Source organism: Stegodyphus dumicola, chromosome 10 (assembly GCF_044657685.1).
Source record: "Stegodyphus dumicola isolate Sdum_Otavi_A_Nest chromosome 10, ASM4465768v1".
In the NCBI taxonomy this organism is placed as follows: domain Eukaryota; kingdom Metazoa; phylum Arthropoda; class Arachnida; order Araneae; family Eresidae; genus Stegodyphus; species Stegodyphus dumicola.
In genome coordinates, this window is record NC_140777.1 from 131378497 (window position 1) to 131395235 (window position 16739).

General features: G+C 33.8%; 1 protein-coding gene across 1 annotated transcript in view; it reads right to left on the reverse strand.

The window, feature by feature from the left end:
* LOC118195683 (semaphorin-2A-like) overlaps positions 1-16739 on the reverse strand; it is a 625034-nt gene that overhangs the window by 400503 nt on the left and 207792 nt on the right. Inside the window, exon 2 of the mRNA XM_085825552.1 lies at positions 15403-15490. Coding sequence (XP_085681678.1) covers positions 15403-15490 — 88 coding nt within the window. The remainder of the gene's footprint in view (positions 1-15402; positions 15491-16739) is intronic.

Genomic DNA, 16739 nt, shown 5'->3' on the forward strand with positions numbered 1-16739 from the left:
TTAACCAATACTAAGATTTTGCAGAAATCGAGAAAATTATACTAGTTAGTCACACATTTACGTAAATCTAAACATATTTATCAGAGAGTTTAAATATTTGAGTTATATAGCACATACTTCATGCAAAAGTATTAGAATGTGCATTTACTACATGGTTTATGAAAATGCTAGATTGCTTACATAAACACCTACATCGATCTTGATTCAATCTAATGTTAGCTTGATATATTCCTACCATAAAGTATTGTGACAAATTAATAAAGCCTTCTTCTTTTAAAATCTCAGCCACCAACGCAATTTCTTAAATAGGCAAGAATTTTCTCTAAACTCTTTCGCAGCGAAGTCCCCCGAAACGCCCGTGCATTCAGGCATCTTCAGGTCGTCCGAACGCTTGCATCTCTTTTCTACATGATGTGTTCCCCCTTCCCGTTAGTGCACTGCTCATTGGTTTCGGGAGTTGTTAAATGATATACCAAATATTTCTTGAAGTGACTAAAAGTAGCGCTGTTATTTGAGTGCACCTTTCCTCTCCTTTATTTAGCGTCAACGTTTAACTAATCATGCTCGTACTTCCAGTCCTATCTTTAGAGAAAACTGCACACAGTGGGTAAAACCGCGCAAAGATTCCCAAGACGAAAGTAATCGCTTTACTTAAGTAGGATATCGTTAACTGTGTAGCATGCTAGCATGCTACTTGGCACGGGGAAAGGAAATCCATTCTAACAAACATTAGTGGTATATGGGCGCTTCAGATATTTGAGGGGAACAGATTTTTCCTTTACCGATGTGAAAGTTCCTTAAATTTTACTCCCCCTTTCTTGATTCATTGAATATAGCGGGTTGGATCTTCTGACGTGAATTAAAATATTGATTTTTATATTGTAATTATTAGACTACGTAAGTGTCCGTAACAACTATATTACTTCCTCTGCTTCAATATTGTTTTTAAAAGTTTCAATATTGGCAAATAATCTTCATTTGTTTCATCTATCTCAATATAAATTGGCTTCAATATTGACATCCCTAGAATAGTACCCAAGTACTATTCTAGAAATAGTACTTTTTTTTTTGTATTGTTTTGTTTTTGCAAATACTTATGAAATTATATTTCACTTTATTTTTCTTCATTTTTGAATAAGTTCCAACTACTGTCTTAATCATTTATCCTTCCGCCGTTTCCATGAATAGAAAATTTTGATCTTATTTTTTAATTTTGATTAATGATTAATTTTGATTTAATTATGAAGCTACATCCTTTTCCTTTCACTCCATTTTCGTTTTGGCAAAGAGGAAGATATTCCATGGAGCTAAATCTGGTGAATAAGGACCATGAAAGTCAAATATCATATTATTACTCACCGTAAAAAAGTGCTATACAGTAAATATATTTCGCAACTCCTGTTCAGTTCATCCAACAAAACTTGCCACTGCATGTGCAGAACAGAATTCAGCAGTCTTGCAGAAATCATGAATCTTCTACTAAATAATATACTTTTACTAAACGAATTCACGCATTTTTACAATATTTTGTAGATTTGTCCTGCAAAGCGTCTTTGTAAAAGATTGATCAGCCAGAATGATCATCATCTTCAGCTGATATTCCGCCATTTTTGAAACAATTACACCCTTGGACGGTTGCGATTTGACCAAATGTCTTATCGCCGAAAATTTCTCGAATAATATTATGCCTTTCTCCGTAACGTTTACCAGGTTTATACCAAATATGAACTCGCAGTTTTTCGATATTATTCATTTTACGCGAAATAAATTAGGAAAATACTTCAGACGCAAAGTTTAAAATTTTCACAGAAGAGGTAAAATGTCTTAAGATATATTTTTCACGACAGTCTAACTAAAACTAATGTTTGCAGCCACATCTAATTGCAAAAATATAAGTTTCTAGTATTTTTACGCTTCGAAGTTTCGAGTAGACCACGTATTTCAAGATCACTTCCCGTATTACAAAATTATATGATATTTATTTTCCGCCAGCTCCTCTGTTTCTGTATTCTTCCATACGCTGTAAATTAACAAATACATATTGTACCATATCCTCGAATCTTTGATAGCATCAGTAAGAAAATTAACTGGGTTTTTTTCACTGTTGTTTGTTCGAATTAAAAATCAGCTGTTTCAGTTTTTGCTATATAATGCGCTTTCTGTCACCACGCCCTTCCCCAAAGTGGCGACCAGTCGAATTACTGTAAGCTTCAACACAGAACTTAAACACCCCCCCCCAGTAAAAACATAACTGCAAATAAATATTTAACTATATTTTCAAATGAACTTACTATATTAGAAGACATAACATTCTACTTATTTATCATAATTAAGTCAAAACTTTATTGCTATTCCAATTTTGTTGTTAAGGATCCAAAATCGTAGCTCACACTTAAACACATTTTTAGCAAAATATTAATACAGTATAAATAAAAAAATTCAAAAGGCTTTCTTTTGCAGCAGAACCATGATATAACGATAACTGAAGCCTAATGGAAACAGTGCATTTTTGAAATACTTGTATTTTTACACAATATTGCATTTTTATTGCTTCTTTTTCGATAACGAAATAAGAAATGATTTGTTAGAAAGCAGAAAGGAATAAGAAACGTGGAATAACATTTCTCTGCTCTAGGAATAAAACACAAATGTTAAAGCATTTACTGTAATATTTCTGAATCATTTTTATTCTACAAAATAATGTTTTTAGAGCAGCAAAGTCCCCCAAACCGACAGATACTAAATTCTACCACAAAGAAGATGGCAAAAATAAATAATTTTAGACGGATATCATGTTTTTCGTGTAAAAGAGATTTGTTTATTTTTTTATGATGTAAACAGCAAACCACTCTTTTCCGAAGTCCTGTATCATGCTGATCCGAATGCAATCTCGACTCTGAAAGCCACAGACTTCTATTTTAAAATTCACCTTTCAACTTAGATCTCTCTTTTAAAACCAAACTTCGTTCTATCTAACTCTTCGGCATATACCTATTTTTCTTTCATCTCTTGAGCGATCTGGGCAAAAAAATTGCTACCAAAAGTGCATGAAAAATGCATTAACAAACAGGGCGGATCCAACATTAGGGTATATTTTTCCTTAGAAAAAGGGTTTCGGGCGAAGAAATTTTTTTATCCTTAAAAATACGGATGAAACGTCTCTCTCTTTCTTTCTTCAATATCTTTTATACCCTTTTTTTAAAATTTTATATGGGAAAAATAAGGAAATGGGAAAGTAGAAAGAGATATAATTTAGAAATACATATACATAAGGGTTAATGTACATCGATGATTCTTTGAAATTTATATGAAGAATGTATATAGAATGGCAGTTATTTACCAGCAAGGAGCTTCAGAATGCAGGCTTTTCAAGTTCTGGAAACCTTTGTTGTGGAAATTAAGGCTGGCACCAAAGTCTCCATTGCATGTGAAAATATAATCACCTCACAATGAAAACTACAGTGTACATTTGACATATGAATCATTAATCTAAAACATTTAACATGTTATTGATTTACTGCAATTGATATGTATCAGAGGTTATGGTATTAAGGCATACTTCAAAGCCGGCGACATTGAGGAAAAATATACAAGGAATGATATTATAGCGGTTCCTGTTTCTTCACCCTTTTGCTCGCATCTCTTCCATAGTCAATTGCAGGAAACACACGTCCACATTATGCGCAGAGACACTCACAGTATGCGTAGACAGGACAAGTCTAAACAATCAAACCAAATCCAGGATTCAAACCCAGGCTTATCAGGGTGGCAGTTACTACACTTAGGGCCCACGAGAGGTTGAATGCGTTGAACATTTTTTAAACCATTAAACATTTTTATTTTGCCCGTTCTTGTGTCAATTGAACTAACTGGTATTGAACGAACTGGTAATGTGGGTGGGTTGTCACGTATACGTAAACTAAATCCCATATTCAGAAGGAACTTATAAGAAGCAATCTGCTTCAGCGCCCTCTAAATCTACGAATTAGTCAAGACGTTGCTGCAATATATTACATATCTAAATGAGGATAATTGCTATCCTAATTTGCACTTATCTCACTTTTGAATAATTATTGTTTCTATAAGCATATATTCTTCGCACGCACTTTATTATCATAATTTTCGGAATATTACATTACAAAAATTATTACATTTGACGTTTCAAAACGTATCTTCAAATTTCAATATTCTTCGTTCCTAAATTTATACAAGCCATCTATTACCAATACGGTAAATGGTTTCACAAATGGATGTTAAAATGGAATATTTTAACAACTGATTCACTAACCCTGAAAAGCGAAAGATGAGGTTTGCAATGTTCCAAACATTTAGATTTAAATATATGCTTCATTCTACTATTAAATTACTCAAGTAGGTATTATTTCAAGCGCTATGTGGTCTATGTCCTCAAAGTCCTCCATAAATGTTCAACATAACGGCAGGAAATTTGAAGAGATATCTGAATTCTTTACCTTCGTTCTATAAATCGATAATATATAACATTGAACCTAGCATTGTGAAAATACTTACGTTTGACATTAGAAGTATTCATTGCATTATTTCTGGTTTATTTCCTACATGAGACAGATAGTGATCGTTTTTTTAAGCTATTAGAAACAGAAAACATGTTATCTTCAAGATCTAATCATCACAGATTCAGATTTACGTTTGCATGAAAGCTTTGGTTATGATTGACGAGAAAGAAAAGCTATTTGAATATTTTTTGTTAATTTTCAAAAAGTCACAATATATTTGAATAGCCACCTACAAGTACTGAAATGTTATATGACATTCAGAACACCTTAAAGCTCTGTAGTTGTCGATCTAAAGAAGCAATGGTAATAACAGATGTCGTTACCGTAAACGAAAAAATGTACTTGTAGATTTAATGTATGGTTTAGGAGTATACTGTATGATTTTAGGAACAAACGTGTATTGTTAAAATGTCAATAGCGACGATTTCCACGAAGATGGAACATCGTTGACATATCGTGAATATTTACAACAGCAGTGCCTATGAGAAGAAGAGAAATTAAAAATTTGAACATCTACAAGCATAATAAAGAAATCGGTAAAGAGGTAGATAGATTCCATCTCCCGGAAAAATGTTCGTTTACAAACGGAATGTAGCAAGGCAAATATATACCTTCATCAACAGGGCAAGTCTAATATTAGCTACGTTTTCTTCCTACAATCTTATATCAATGAATTCCATTATTGAAGATTTATTATAGTAATCGTTAGTAAGCATATTGATATTTACTAAATTGAATGAACCAACTACAGCATAAAGAGTTTTCTAAAATGGTTATTTAAACAGGCAAATATTTTATTTCATCAAATCAAAAGAAATGTCCTGCTTTATATGGCGTATTTTATTTGAGGAAGGATATGATTTCTACAGGAATATAATTCACAGTAATATAACAATTATTTATAACAACAATGACCCCGTTGTAAAGCTAATAGAACAGAGATATTTCTTGAGATTAGTTCTTTCTTGCGACTATAAAGCATTAAGAACGGCAAAAAAATATTTCTTGGCCCTTATTTCATATGTAGCACTGAGAGTGAGTCTCATAAAAAATACCATTTTTGAAGCTAAAAGCAAAAGACATGAACCCTTGAAAACTCCACGCTTTCCAAAGGACAAAAAATCTATATTTTAAAAACATAAAAAAATATAAAGTCGGTTCTAAATTCGGTGTGCATTATATTACAAGAAAGGGAAAAGTCTGAGCTCTCTTATTCCCTTTTTGTACAAACACGATCAATCGTTTATGTTTGCATATGCCTTAGAGGAGGCTCTAGATTTCATTTTTATTTTTTTTATTTCTTTTTAATTTATTTTTGGAACTATACCGGATATCGCTTCTGCGCAAACACTGTGAAGTTTTCTATTTGAGCTATACCTTTTTGCCCTCGGTCTTGAGGAAATAGATTTTTCTTCTCGACTGATACTCTAAAGCCGAATTCCGGACGTTTGTGTCTGTTTTTGTTGTATCTTTCCTTTTCCTTCCTAGAAAGGAATGGTAAGTTATCATACGGCTTTAAGTGGAGCGTAGCCAGTCCAACGCTTTCATAGAATCACTAGGCTGCACAGGAATTGCCAAAAGAGAAGAAAAGAAAAGAAAAAAGAAGCACTCCCAAGAACTTCTTCTAGGATGTGCAAATCTTACTCCATTTGTTTAGAAGTCTAGGAACAGCCTTAAGAATTACCAGCTTTTTTGTTACAGCATGTCTTTTTCAAGTAAAATTACTGAGATTTCTCCACAGTGTGTTCCTAACAGAAGACTTGTCATTAATAACAGGCATAAATGAGCAGGATATATGTTTAACTTCAATTATGAAAACTAAATTAATTAAATTTATGATTACATTATAATGCTTGAAAAACCAACTAATTATTGAGGTTTCCCTTACTTTGTTTCTTATAAATTATGTTCGCTTAAAGGAATTACTTCAAATATCACTGAATTTTATGAAAATTTTAATATGTTTATTGTTACAAATTCTTTTTCAGTGATTTGAGAAAAGAACTATTAAGTTCTTTCAGTATATTTATATTGTATTTCTCCCGCCTTCTTAGCCATACCTTCGTGATGTAATGGCCAGCACAGTCAGCGCGTATTCGAGAGGTCCGAGGTTCGAGTCCTGGCGAGAGCATTGCACATTTTTCACAGCTCCTGCTTCAAAAATCCTAATGTCTCTACAGTGGCAACCAATTCTACCCAAATAGAATTTGGCGATTGGGTCCCATAACCCCAGTCTCCCTTTAAAAGGTGGAGTATATAAGGTATTTATTCCCGAGGTTAGTAACGGCGAGAGTACTGCTCTTTTATTCTTTCTCCTGCTTTCAAACTTTTTTTTTTTTTTTTATAAATGCCAGGCTGCAGCCTGTCAGCTAGTGGTTGGTAACCAATGCTGCATGGATATATCTATACCTGGGTCGGAAGCGGTTTACTGCCCTAACCACTATACCGTCTGGGCTGGTGATATTGATATTCCAAGGAAATTAGCCTAAGTGTTAAGGAGTAATCGATCTTTTAATTGCACAGCACTTCCGACCTCTTGTTACTCAGCCCGGACCTTTCTATGTTATGCGCCCTTGTGGCTTACTTGTGATGAAACCGGCAACGTTGCGTTAAAAACAGCGACAGCCCGGCATAAAAGGTATTGATTGATTAATTGTACATTCTAGATTAAAGTTTAACCATGAGAAGTGGACAAATAAAGATTATTGAATTTTAAATCTGTTTGTATGTGTAATTAAATCACAGTGAAAACAATAATACGCCGATAATAAAGTAATAACACTTTATAAAACATCGTTAGGTAGGGATATGTTATTAAGTGGTAGAGCTTTGACATATCGATTCAAAAAGGACAGATTCCAAACATTCATTTAATTCATTAATCTAATGGATAATATAAGTGCTTATTTACATAACCTACCTAAGAATAAAATAATTTTTTAAGCGAGAAGACAATATTTAATTTGCTCAATAGAGGTCAAGTTTTGTTTACGAAGGCGTATATTATATTTTTGAGCGACAAATAATGCGGAACGAAAAGGCAACTTTTTCTTCGATTTCTGGCCACCTACTGAAACATATTGTAGGTATTATATCACCGAACATCACCCAATAATGGGTAATAGAGAAAGATTTTCCACAGTATTATCTAATAAAAAAAAGCTCTTTCGAGTAAATTCTTTGAAACACGCAGCTCTCTCTTTTGCAACTGCCCAGCATGGTGGCAGTAGGGAGACTTTGAATTTTTCTGATCGCCTCCTTCCAACACCCCTCCCCGGCCGAACAGGAGACTTCGGGCTATTTATTTCCGCTGCTTTCTGACTCCCTTGTACCGGAAATTACGTTTGTGAAAGTTAGGGGTAGAGCTCTAGGCTTTCATTGAAATTTTCTGGTACTCGCTTTCCGTATTTGCGAAGGTGGCAGTGCGGAAAGGAAAGAAGAAAAAAAAAGAGAGAGAGAGAGAGAAATAACCCAAGAAACCAGCTGCCTGCTCTATTCTGAATCAAATGCCTCTCTTGTTTGTACGAAACGAACTGAATTTTTTTTAGATTTCTGATATGCTTCGTAAGGTTTCCATATGAAAGATATGCCCAAAATAAAATTGAAAAACTTGAGAAAAATATAGTAAAATATTTTGCAGGAAATTTTGTTAAATTAACTCAATCTAATATTAAATTCGATGTGAAAAATTTCAGAAAAAAAAATACTTTTATCAGTTAGACATTGACACATACATAATTAAAGCTCGAAACATCTTTAAGGATGATATTTTCGTTAAATCGCAAGGCTACACATAAATGAATAACGGGCAAGCTGGCTCAAACCTAAACCGGCGTGACAAGTACTATTGGCAAGAATAAAACAAAGCCACACACAGACTCCTATCTTAGAATTTCGAGTAGCAACGTGGCCTTCAGCTGGCAGAACACGCTTTGATTAAACAATCAAAAATTTCCCTTTAAATACTATGAATACGAAGGAACTAATATTAGCACCCTGGCAGGAAACCGGAAAAGGAGAATGACAGTAAACATTAAATAAATATTTATATAACAAAACGACAAAGCCGAAGTACTAAAGCTGAGTAAATAGCCCCAGCAAAAAATTCAAATAATAATCTGAAGAACAAAATATATTACTTTTGATTTTTGTTTGGGTAAATAATAATTAAGATGCAGAACTGAATAGAGAATCTTACTTTAAAAAGAATCCTTCGTGGAGAATACTTCATGGAATTCATACAAATACACATACAACCAAATTTATTTAGTAATAAAGTATCTGGATATGCAGTTGCCAGCATTAGATGTGCTTATCAACAAAGTCTCATAAGTTGTCTTTTGATTTTTTCCTTCATACAAATTTAAAAATCAACATCTATGATTCACTATTAGGTTGCGTTTTATACAAAATAATAGGAAATAAATAACATAAATTAATTAGCTAAAAATTTCTCAATTTAGTTCTGATCAGAATTTAAATTTAATGAAATCTAACCAATTTCTTTATTTAACAGAACTCTTAATCTCATTTATGCTGTGAGAGCAAGGATTCACACTTCAGTGCGATTAATTAATCTTCATCGAATTCGCTCAGCGCAAGTGCATAAATTCTCACCGAACCGGTTTTTCAAGCTTTTTTCGTGGACGTGCTGGCCTCCTTCTCCCCGCTATATTTCCTCGCGCTATGTCTGCAGCGATGGTGTATTGTAAGTCGTCAAGCTTGCAATTTTACTGGTACAATTAAGAGAACAGTGAGCTGAAAAACACCATAGAATGGTCTTTGATTAATTTCATATTGAGACAGGTATCTTCATTTATCAAAGAACTATGCGTTTCTGTTAAGAATTCGCCCTGCCATTTTGTGCGTTCGCCACGTGCTGTCGTCCAAAAATGAATTAGGCCTACTTTCCAATATCTTCTTCATACCTATAAAATAATTTGCATAAATTCAAGAACAGATCAGGACAGTTAATTTTCCGTGTTCAACATTTTGCTGAGAATTTCTTTAGGAGGGTTATTCCTGATATAACGTATTTCATGATCGTCAATGTGCCATTTGGATATGATAGGATCATCAAGGACTGTAAAATGATGGCGGAATGTGTTTTGTCATTGGAATCAATTTTTGGAAATGTTTTACATAATCAGGATAATTAATTTAGTAGCTAAAAAAAGGAAAATAATTACATTCAAAATTCGTGATGTTTCTTATTGCCACTGTACAAGTAAGGAGCAAGTACACTTGATACTCTTAATTTTCTAAACTACTAAACTAAAATCAGTTGCACAACAGCCCTAGCGGGCCATGGCCTGCAGTGCCCCGATATCTGCTTTCCTGGCCGTGGGTCCCGGGGTGGATCAGCATATGCCCTGAACAAGTGGTGGTCAGTTTGTCGCAGGAGACCCGGTGTTTAGTCCCCAAGCGAACTTGGTACTCATTTTATCGACACACTCAAGACCCGGACCTGTGATGCCGCTGCGCAACGCGCTAGCCGCTACGCCACCGGGCCTCATTCAAATTTTCTAGTAAATAAAAAGATAACATTTATTGTAACTTTTAAAATCGGGTTATTGCATTCTATACCGTGCAATGTATGCATTTTATTTTAAGATCACGTGTTGACAGGGCACTTATGGTAATTTGCATCATTAATTAAATTAGGATATTTCCCCTCATGTAGTATACACCAAGTAGAATATTATTACCATTATTATACATATAATAAATTACACAAGCAACAGGTAAGAGAAATTTGGCATGAATTTAGTTTTTAAGGATATTCTGAGTAGCATGTGTAGCGGTACACAAGTGACAATACTAACAAAACATCTCCCATAAGTATTACTCTTCAAAAAGTAACTTTTCCATCGGTAATAGCTTGACTAATTTGAACTGATGAAATTCCGTCGCTGAAAAAACTCTCATTTGTTTATAAAACCTGGCATAGGTAGACTACCTTTCACTGGCAGTATGTAAATAAAAGGCAATAAACAAAGTCTGACTTCATAACGAAATGTTATGTTCATTAGAATAACTCTCAAGAGTATTCCAAAAACTATTACTCTTAATGCTTTTAGTACAATCGTCCCTCTGGGATCAATCGGGAATCGAAGAAGCCACCTTATTCTTCAAAACGAACATAAATTAAAGCTATACATATTTCTCCTTTCCGTTCGAGAAGTTTACAGGAAGTTTGATACTTTTCCGCTTAGCCATCTGAAACAACGACCAATCCCAAGCGTGCGGTTCATGCGCCTAGGCATCTATTGTTCAATGCCGATCGGAGAGGGTGGACCGAGGAGGAGCGATAACTGTCAGTTTAACGGTTCGATTGGTAAATGGAGCGTAAGTATAGTTAAAGAGCTGGACGATGATCCGTTACGGCGAGGTTGGATGGGCGATTGTTTTGGGCTCCAGTGGTCCTTTGTAGCTAGATATTGGCAGAAACGAGACAATTTAAAAACAAAGGGATGGCTCTAAGATAGAAGATTTATTAATTAACAGCTCTGTTGATGTATTGGTCTTACAAGAGAATATAAAGGGAATTGCAGTTACGAACAATGAATTACAGATCTTCATGGGACCATGATACCAATAATTTTTATTTAGAAAGTATCTCAGTCTAACATTCTTCCCTGTACTCTGAGATAGCAATGAGGAATATCGGCACAGTACACATCATGACTTGAACTTTTCAAACTAATTCCTCTTTGGGGGGGAGATGCGTTCCGAGTGACAGAAGGAGTTTTCAGCAACCGGTTTTTAATACTTTCTGTTTAACGATGAGGAGATGTAATATCAAGAAAGTTAGAATAGACGGAGTAAGCCTAACATCCCAAAAGTGAAGCAAAGGAAGAAACAGCAGAGTGACGTCACGACTTATTATTGGCGCTATTGTAATAAAATTAAGACACCACCTTAATTTTATTACAACTATACAACGTACGGATAAAACTACGAAACATATTGTTAAATAAAACTGCAATAACGTTGAGATAATATCAACGTCCGCAGTCTCCGAGAAATGTCTTTAGGCATATATGCCTAAAATATCATTGAAACTTCCATTGTTCTTTCAGATTTTACCATGTGTACATTTGCTATATAGCCATTTACACATTTTTATGAACCTAAATTTTATTAAATTTGAAAGATTTATTCGCAATTCTTGTGATTTTTCTATGTGCTAAGTCTTATACGTTAACTATTAAAATTAGAACGGGAGACTTATAGACGTTCAGTGATGAATAGCTAACATGTAGACAACACCCATTATAATGTAAACAAAACCAATCGTCGCTCATAGTAGCGGCCATGGTAGCCGTGACGTCATACTGTGACCTTCCACGGCTTCATTTTCATTGCACACGGGACATACGGGGAAGGCTTAGCCCATTTATTCTAACCTCCATGTGTAATAGTATACTCTTGGTTAACTGATATGCCACCCAGCCGGTAAAGTAGTTAGTGACGCTGACTCCGTATAGACGTGCCCGGGTTCTAATCCCGGAGGAGGCATACATGTTCGTTAACCGATAGTGTTCTGTGCTGAAAGGGGACACTCAAAACACAGGGCGAGCTAAAAGTCCTCTTAAGAAGTTGCTGGCAGGAAAAGAGGCATAGAAGACACTCGGACCGACTCCCGGAGCGCTTTACTTCAAAACTGAAGTGGAGCTGCACAACTAGGGCAACCTACGACAAATGGTGGATTCTGATATCCCTCCCACTTCTACCTGCACCTTGTTTAAAAAACGTGACATATTTGTATCTTTACTTTCTTTATGCTCTAAATCTCTAATCCCCAAGAAAGGGAAGCAGGCAAGAAGGAACGTTAGATTTACCTGGTCGAAATTTTAGAAAAGTTTCATAAATCTTTTAACATTTGTTAGTCTTTTACATAGATTTACAAGAGCAGAATAACATTGAATTCACATGGATGCATACAAATTTATAAATATTTGAATTAAAAAACTTATTTTCTGCTTTCTATACTTAAAAAAAACTTACTCTCGGTTATTGAGATTATCAATCAAAATCCGAAACATTCTCTATGGCATTTTCACTCGCCTTTATATTTAACTTTAAAAAAACGTTCAAGGAAATAACAAAGTTGCATTGAAAAAAATAGGCAGTTTGTACATTTTTATGACCACATCAATCATTATATTAGTTAAATTTCTAAGCTCCAGACAGCTAAGTTGCGTTTAAAACGACATCGCTAGAAGGTTTGCTTCGATTATGGTTACAGCTACTGAATGATGGATTAAAACCGCTTTGCAGTTTTTGATTATATAGCTTTTCTATCAAATTTTATGCGTGTGTGTCAACCAAAATTTAAATAAATTACATAAATATTTATTTTTGAAGACTCAGGTGCTGTAAAGCAAACAAATTTCACCAAACAATTTGAAAATTTTGCAACAGAATTCCACGATTTCTGGAAATATTTAGAAGATACAAAAATAAATAAATAAATAAATAAATAAAAATAAAAACAGAAAGAGACATTCTTTGCGACAAAGCTACTTAATATTCTAAATACGTCATGTTATTTTTGTCAGCCCAAATATATTTTATAGCACAGTTTAAAAGAACTTATTTTTCTTATTTTTCACTGCTTACTGATGCTGTTTCAAAATGTTTATGCTTACTACTACATTAAAGAACGGTTCAAAATTCCATTACGTAATACTGTTGTTTCAAAAGTCCCGCTAGCGTCTTACGAATTTTTAAAAAGTTGAAACATTATTTTAATCCTTTCATCATCAACCATTTCATATTCTACATCTCTCGACATTAAATTTAACCCAGCAAGATATATTCACCAGCACCATATTTTCTTCCCCTCCATTACGATACATAATTCAATATATATACTTTTGGTGCGGCCGAATTGCCACCAGGAAGGGAGGTGCACAACTACATACTATAGCAGTCCTATATGCAAAATTTCAACGTTCTGAGGCTACTCAGTTTTGAGTATATACATACATACGTACGTACGCCACGAAAAAAATATCTTCTGAATCTATTTTAAATTGGTTTTCTAATTCGTTCTGGGGAAACAAAAAGAGTCCTTTATTCTGTCTTTACGTACAGATGTCACGCAAACCCATCGTTAAATTGCATTCGATAGCAATCCAAATGGATATCTTCGTTGAAATATGGTACCCGGAATTTCTCGTGACTACAATACTTCGTACAAGGAAGTAATTCGAAAAATGAAATTTTGCTGTGGTGAAGCTACAGCCAAAACGGTTATTAACTGTTGTCATAAATTCACACCAAATTAATGGGAAATATGATTTTCAACCCCAAGGATTCTTGCATTAACTTGACCAATATAATTTTTATAAAATGTTAACATTTTATACAAAATTTTAATATTTTTCATATTGCCACAAAACACTATTAACTACATAATATAACATAAAATTAGCAACGCAACAACCTTGTGTTTGACGTATATTTCTCAATACCTCAATCAATTTTGAGGGAAAATAAGTAGTACAGGTCCCCCGTCATCAGGAGCAAAGAAATCTGCAAGACTCTTTGCTCCTGACGAAAAGGCACCGGTACCTGTATGCACTCGAAATCAATTGAGATCTTGATTAAATCTACCACAAACACCAGGTTATTTATTGCTTTGCTAATTTTATAATTCATTTTGGTGTGTTTCTCTTCTGTTTTGATATAACTTTAATAAGTATATTTATCTGAAATTTTCCGATTAGTGTTGCCGTTAATAAGAACAGAAATTTAATACATATAACCGGAAGGAGCAATAAAATGGTTTTGTATCAAAATATATTATATTCATATGTAGAGTATTTTATGTTAATTAACCAATTATTGTAATTTCGGTCTTTACAATAATTTCTCCTTGCCGTATAATTCACCATCATGTAAATTAATTGTTTCAGCATTTAAAGTGAGGTTTTTGAAGCTAGAGAGAGGGAATGTGTTTCTGGAATTGCGCGATACGTGTTTATTTACTACCAGCTCTAGCAGCTGTAATTATTCGCTTTGCAGTCTACCAGTCTGCTGTCACACTCACACCCAGTAAGCAAACTACTTCATTCGGGACTATCGTTTCTTTTGGGCTAATAATTTTATTTTCTCTAATCAAGTGCATAATGGAACAAACGAATTTGTGTCAGGGAATCTAATTATAGTACAAATCAAAACAAGCTCATTTCTATCAAGTAATTTACATATGACCTTCATTTAAACCAGAGGATGTGATTACTTATGAATCTATCAACAGACTATTTCAAACTACAAGAAATCATCCTTATCTTACGGAAAGTAAAACAAAGAGCGGATAACGGTTACTTTTGAACATAATTTTCGAAATTTTATCCCTAAATCTGAAACTTACATCAAGTCAAATGTTAAAAATAGCACCACCTGGAAATGGAGTAACTGCCTAAGTCAATGGTTAACTCTCTTTCACTAAGCATTTACTCTTCTTGTAGGACTAGGTAAGAGACAGACTTCTTTCCTTTCTAAACTTCATCACCCACCTCATGACAACAAGCGTAAAAGCAATTAAAAGGAAAATAATAACTAAAGCTTAAATTGACTGATAAAATAAGAAAACACTGACACAATGGTATAATGGTTAGCACAGAGTATTTTTGAGGTTGTTACTTCCAATATAAAAAGAACGAAATAGGCCATTATTAGAATGTTTCGCCTAAACTCCAACAAAGTAATTTTTTAAAGGAAGACACGTATACTTAATGATTTACGTGGAAAAAAAATACAGGAACTTCGAAAATCTTCTCTACCTATTCAAGAATATGGGAATAATGACGCACACAACAAGAAAAACAAATGGCAATAATTAAGCATAACTTACATAGCACCAACATAGAGCACATCACGCCGAATGTCCAGAAAGAACGTTCTGTAGAATAGGCGACCACAATTGAATTCTCGAACATGTTCTGAAAGGTAAAAGATATTTTTAAGATAACAGTCAAACAGATTAAGGAAAAATTAAAATTAATTAAAAAATACTTAGAGGCTTTATCAACATTTTAGATCACAAGACTACTCACATTTCAAAGCCAGACTCTCATAAGAGTATTCGTTTCGAAACAATTAACTCAAATAAAGTAATTGTTATCATTACATTTATAATAAAAAGTTTTAACTTACGTTTTTGACATACAATAATTATTTGCTATTACACTAAATAAAATCTCATAAAAATTCAGAAACAATGGAATATAAAGAGCTTATATACATATTCAGTATGAATAATATTATCGTGAGATACAGGAATTATAATAATGAAAGTGCACTGAAATCTAAATAAATAAATAATCAAAACTCTTCTCGCAGGACCAGATTCTCAGATACTTTTTTTTTCCTTCTGGAATTTTTTGAATCTTAACTTAAAGAACCTTTAAACGTTTTTTTTAACTCATATCTTAAGCGTATGGTTGATTTTTAGCGCAAATGTTACATATTTTTAACACAAACCCTCCAGAAAATGAGTTTTTATTAAGAACTAATAGAAGAGCACATACATCAAGAGAACAACTGTTGCATACCCATTAATTTGAACTACCAGTAAGTATCACCTCATGGCAACATTTTTAACCGCACACGCAACTCACGGGTAAGAAATTAACGTTTCATGTTTATGGTGTTTATGTTTAATGTTTATATTTCTCAAAATTTGAAATAAACTTTTCCTCTCTACACTTACTTTGGTTTTAAAAGCTTCTTCAAAAGTGTAAAAATCTGCTACCGTTATTCAAATATTTTAGTCAGATTATTTTGAGAAAATGAAATCTCAAGATTTTTAATTATATACTCCATTTACTAAATGTCCTTTACATCTTTTTACAATATCTAGATGTATTTTTAAAACTATATTCTCACCTTTATAGACTCACCAGTGGCCCAGCGGTAAAGTCGCTGGAATACTGGTAGTTCGGATTCGGTGTTCTAATCCCGGAGAACTGGACGGCTGCATAGGCGTTTTCGTGGTTTTCTCCCTGTGTAACATGTATACGACTCATTGCCCCTTAGAAAGTCCTTTCCTTAGGCAGATAGCTCTCGAGTGCTTTGCCACAATCAAATAAACCAAACCAGTCTTTTTTTTTTTTATTATTATTGTTATTAAAACCAGATTTAAAATTCTTCTCATAACTTTCATAAGAAAAACTCATAAAGTCTTTCATA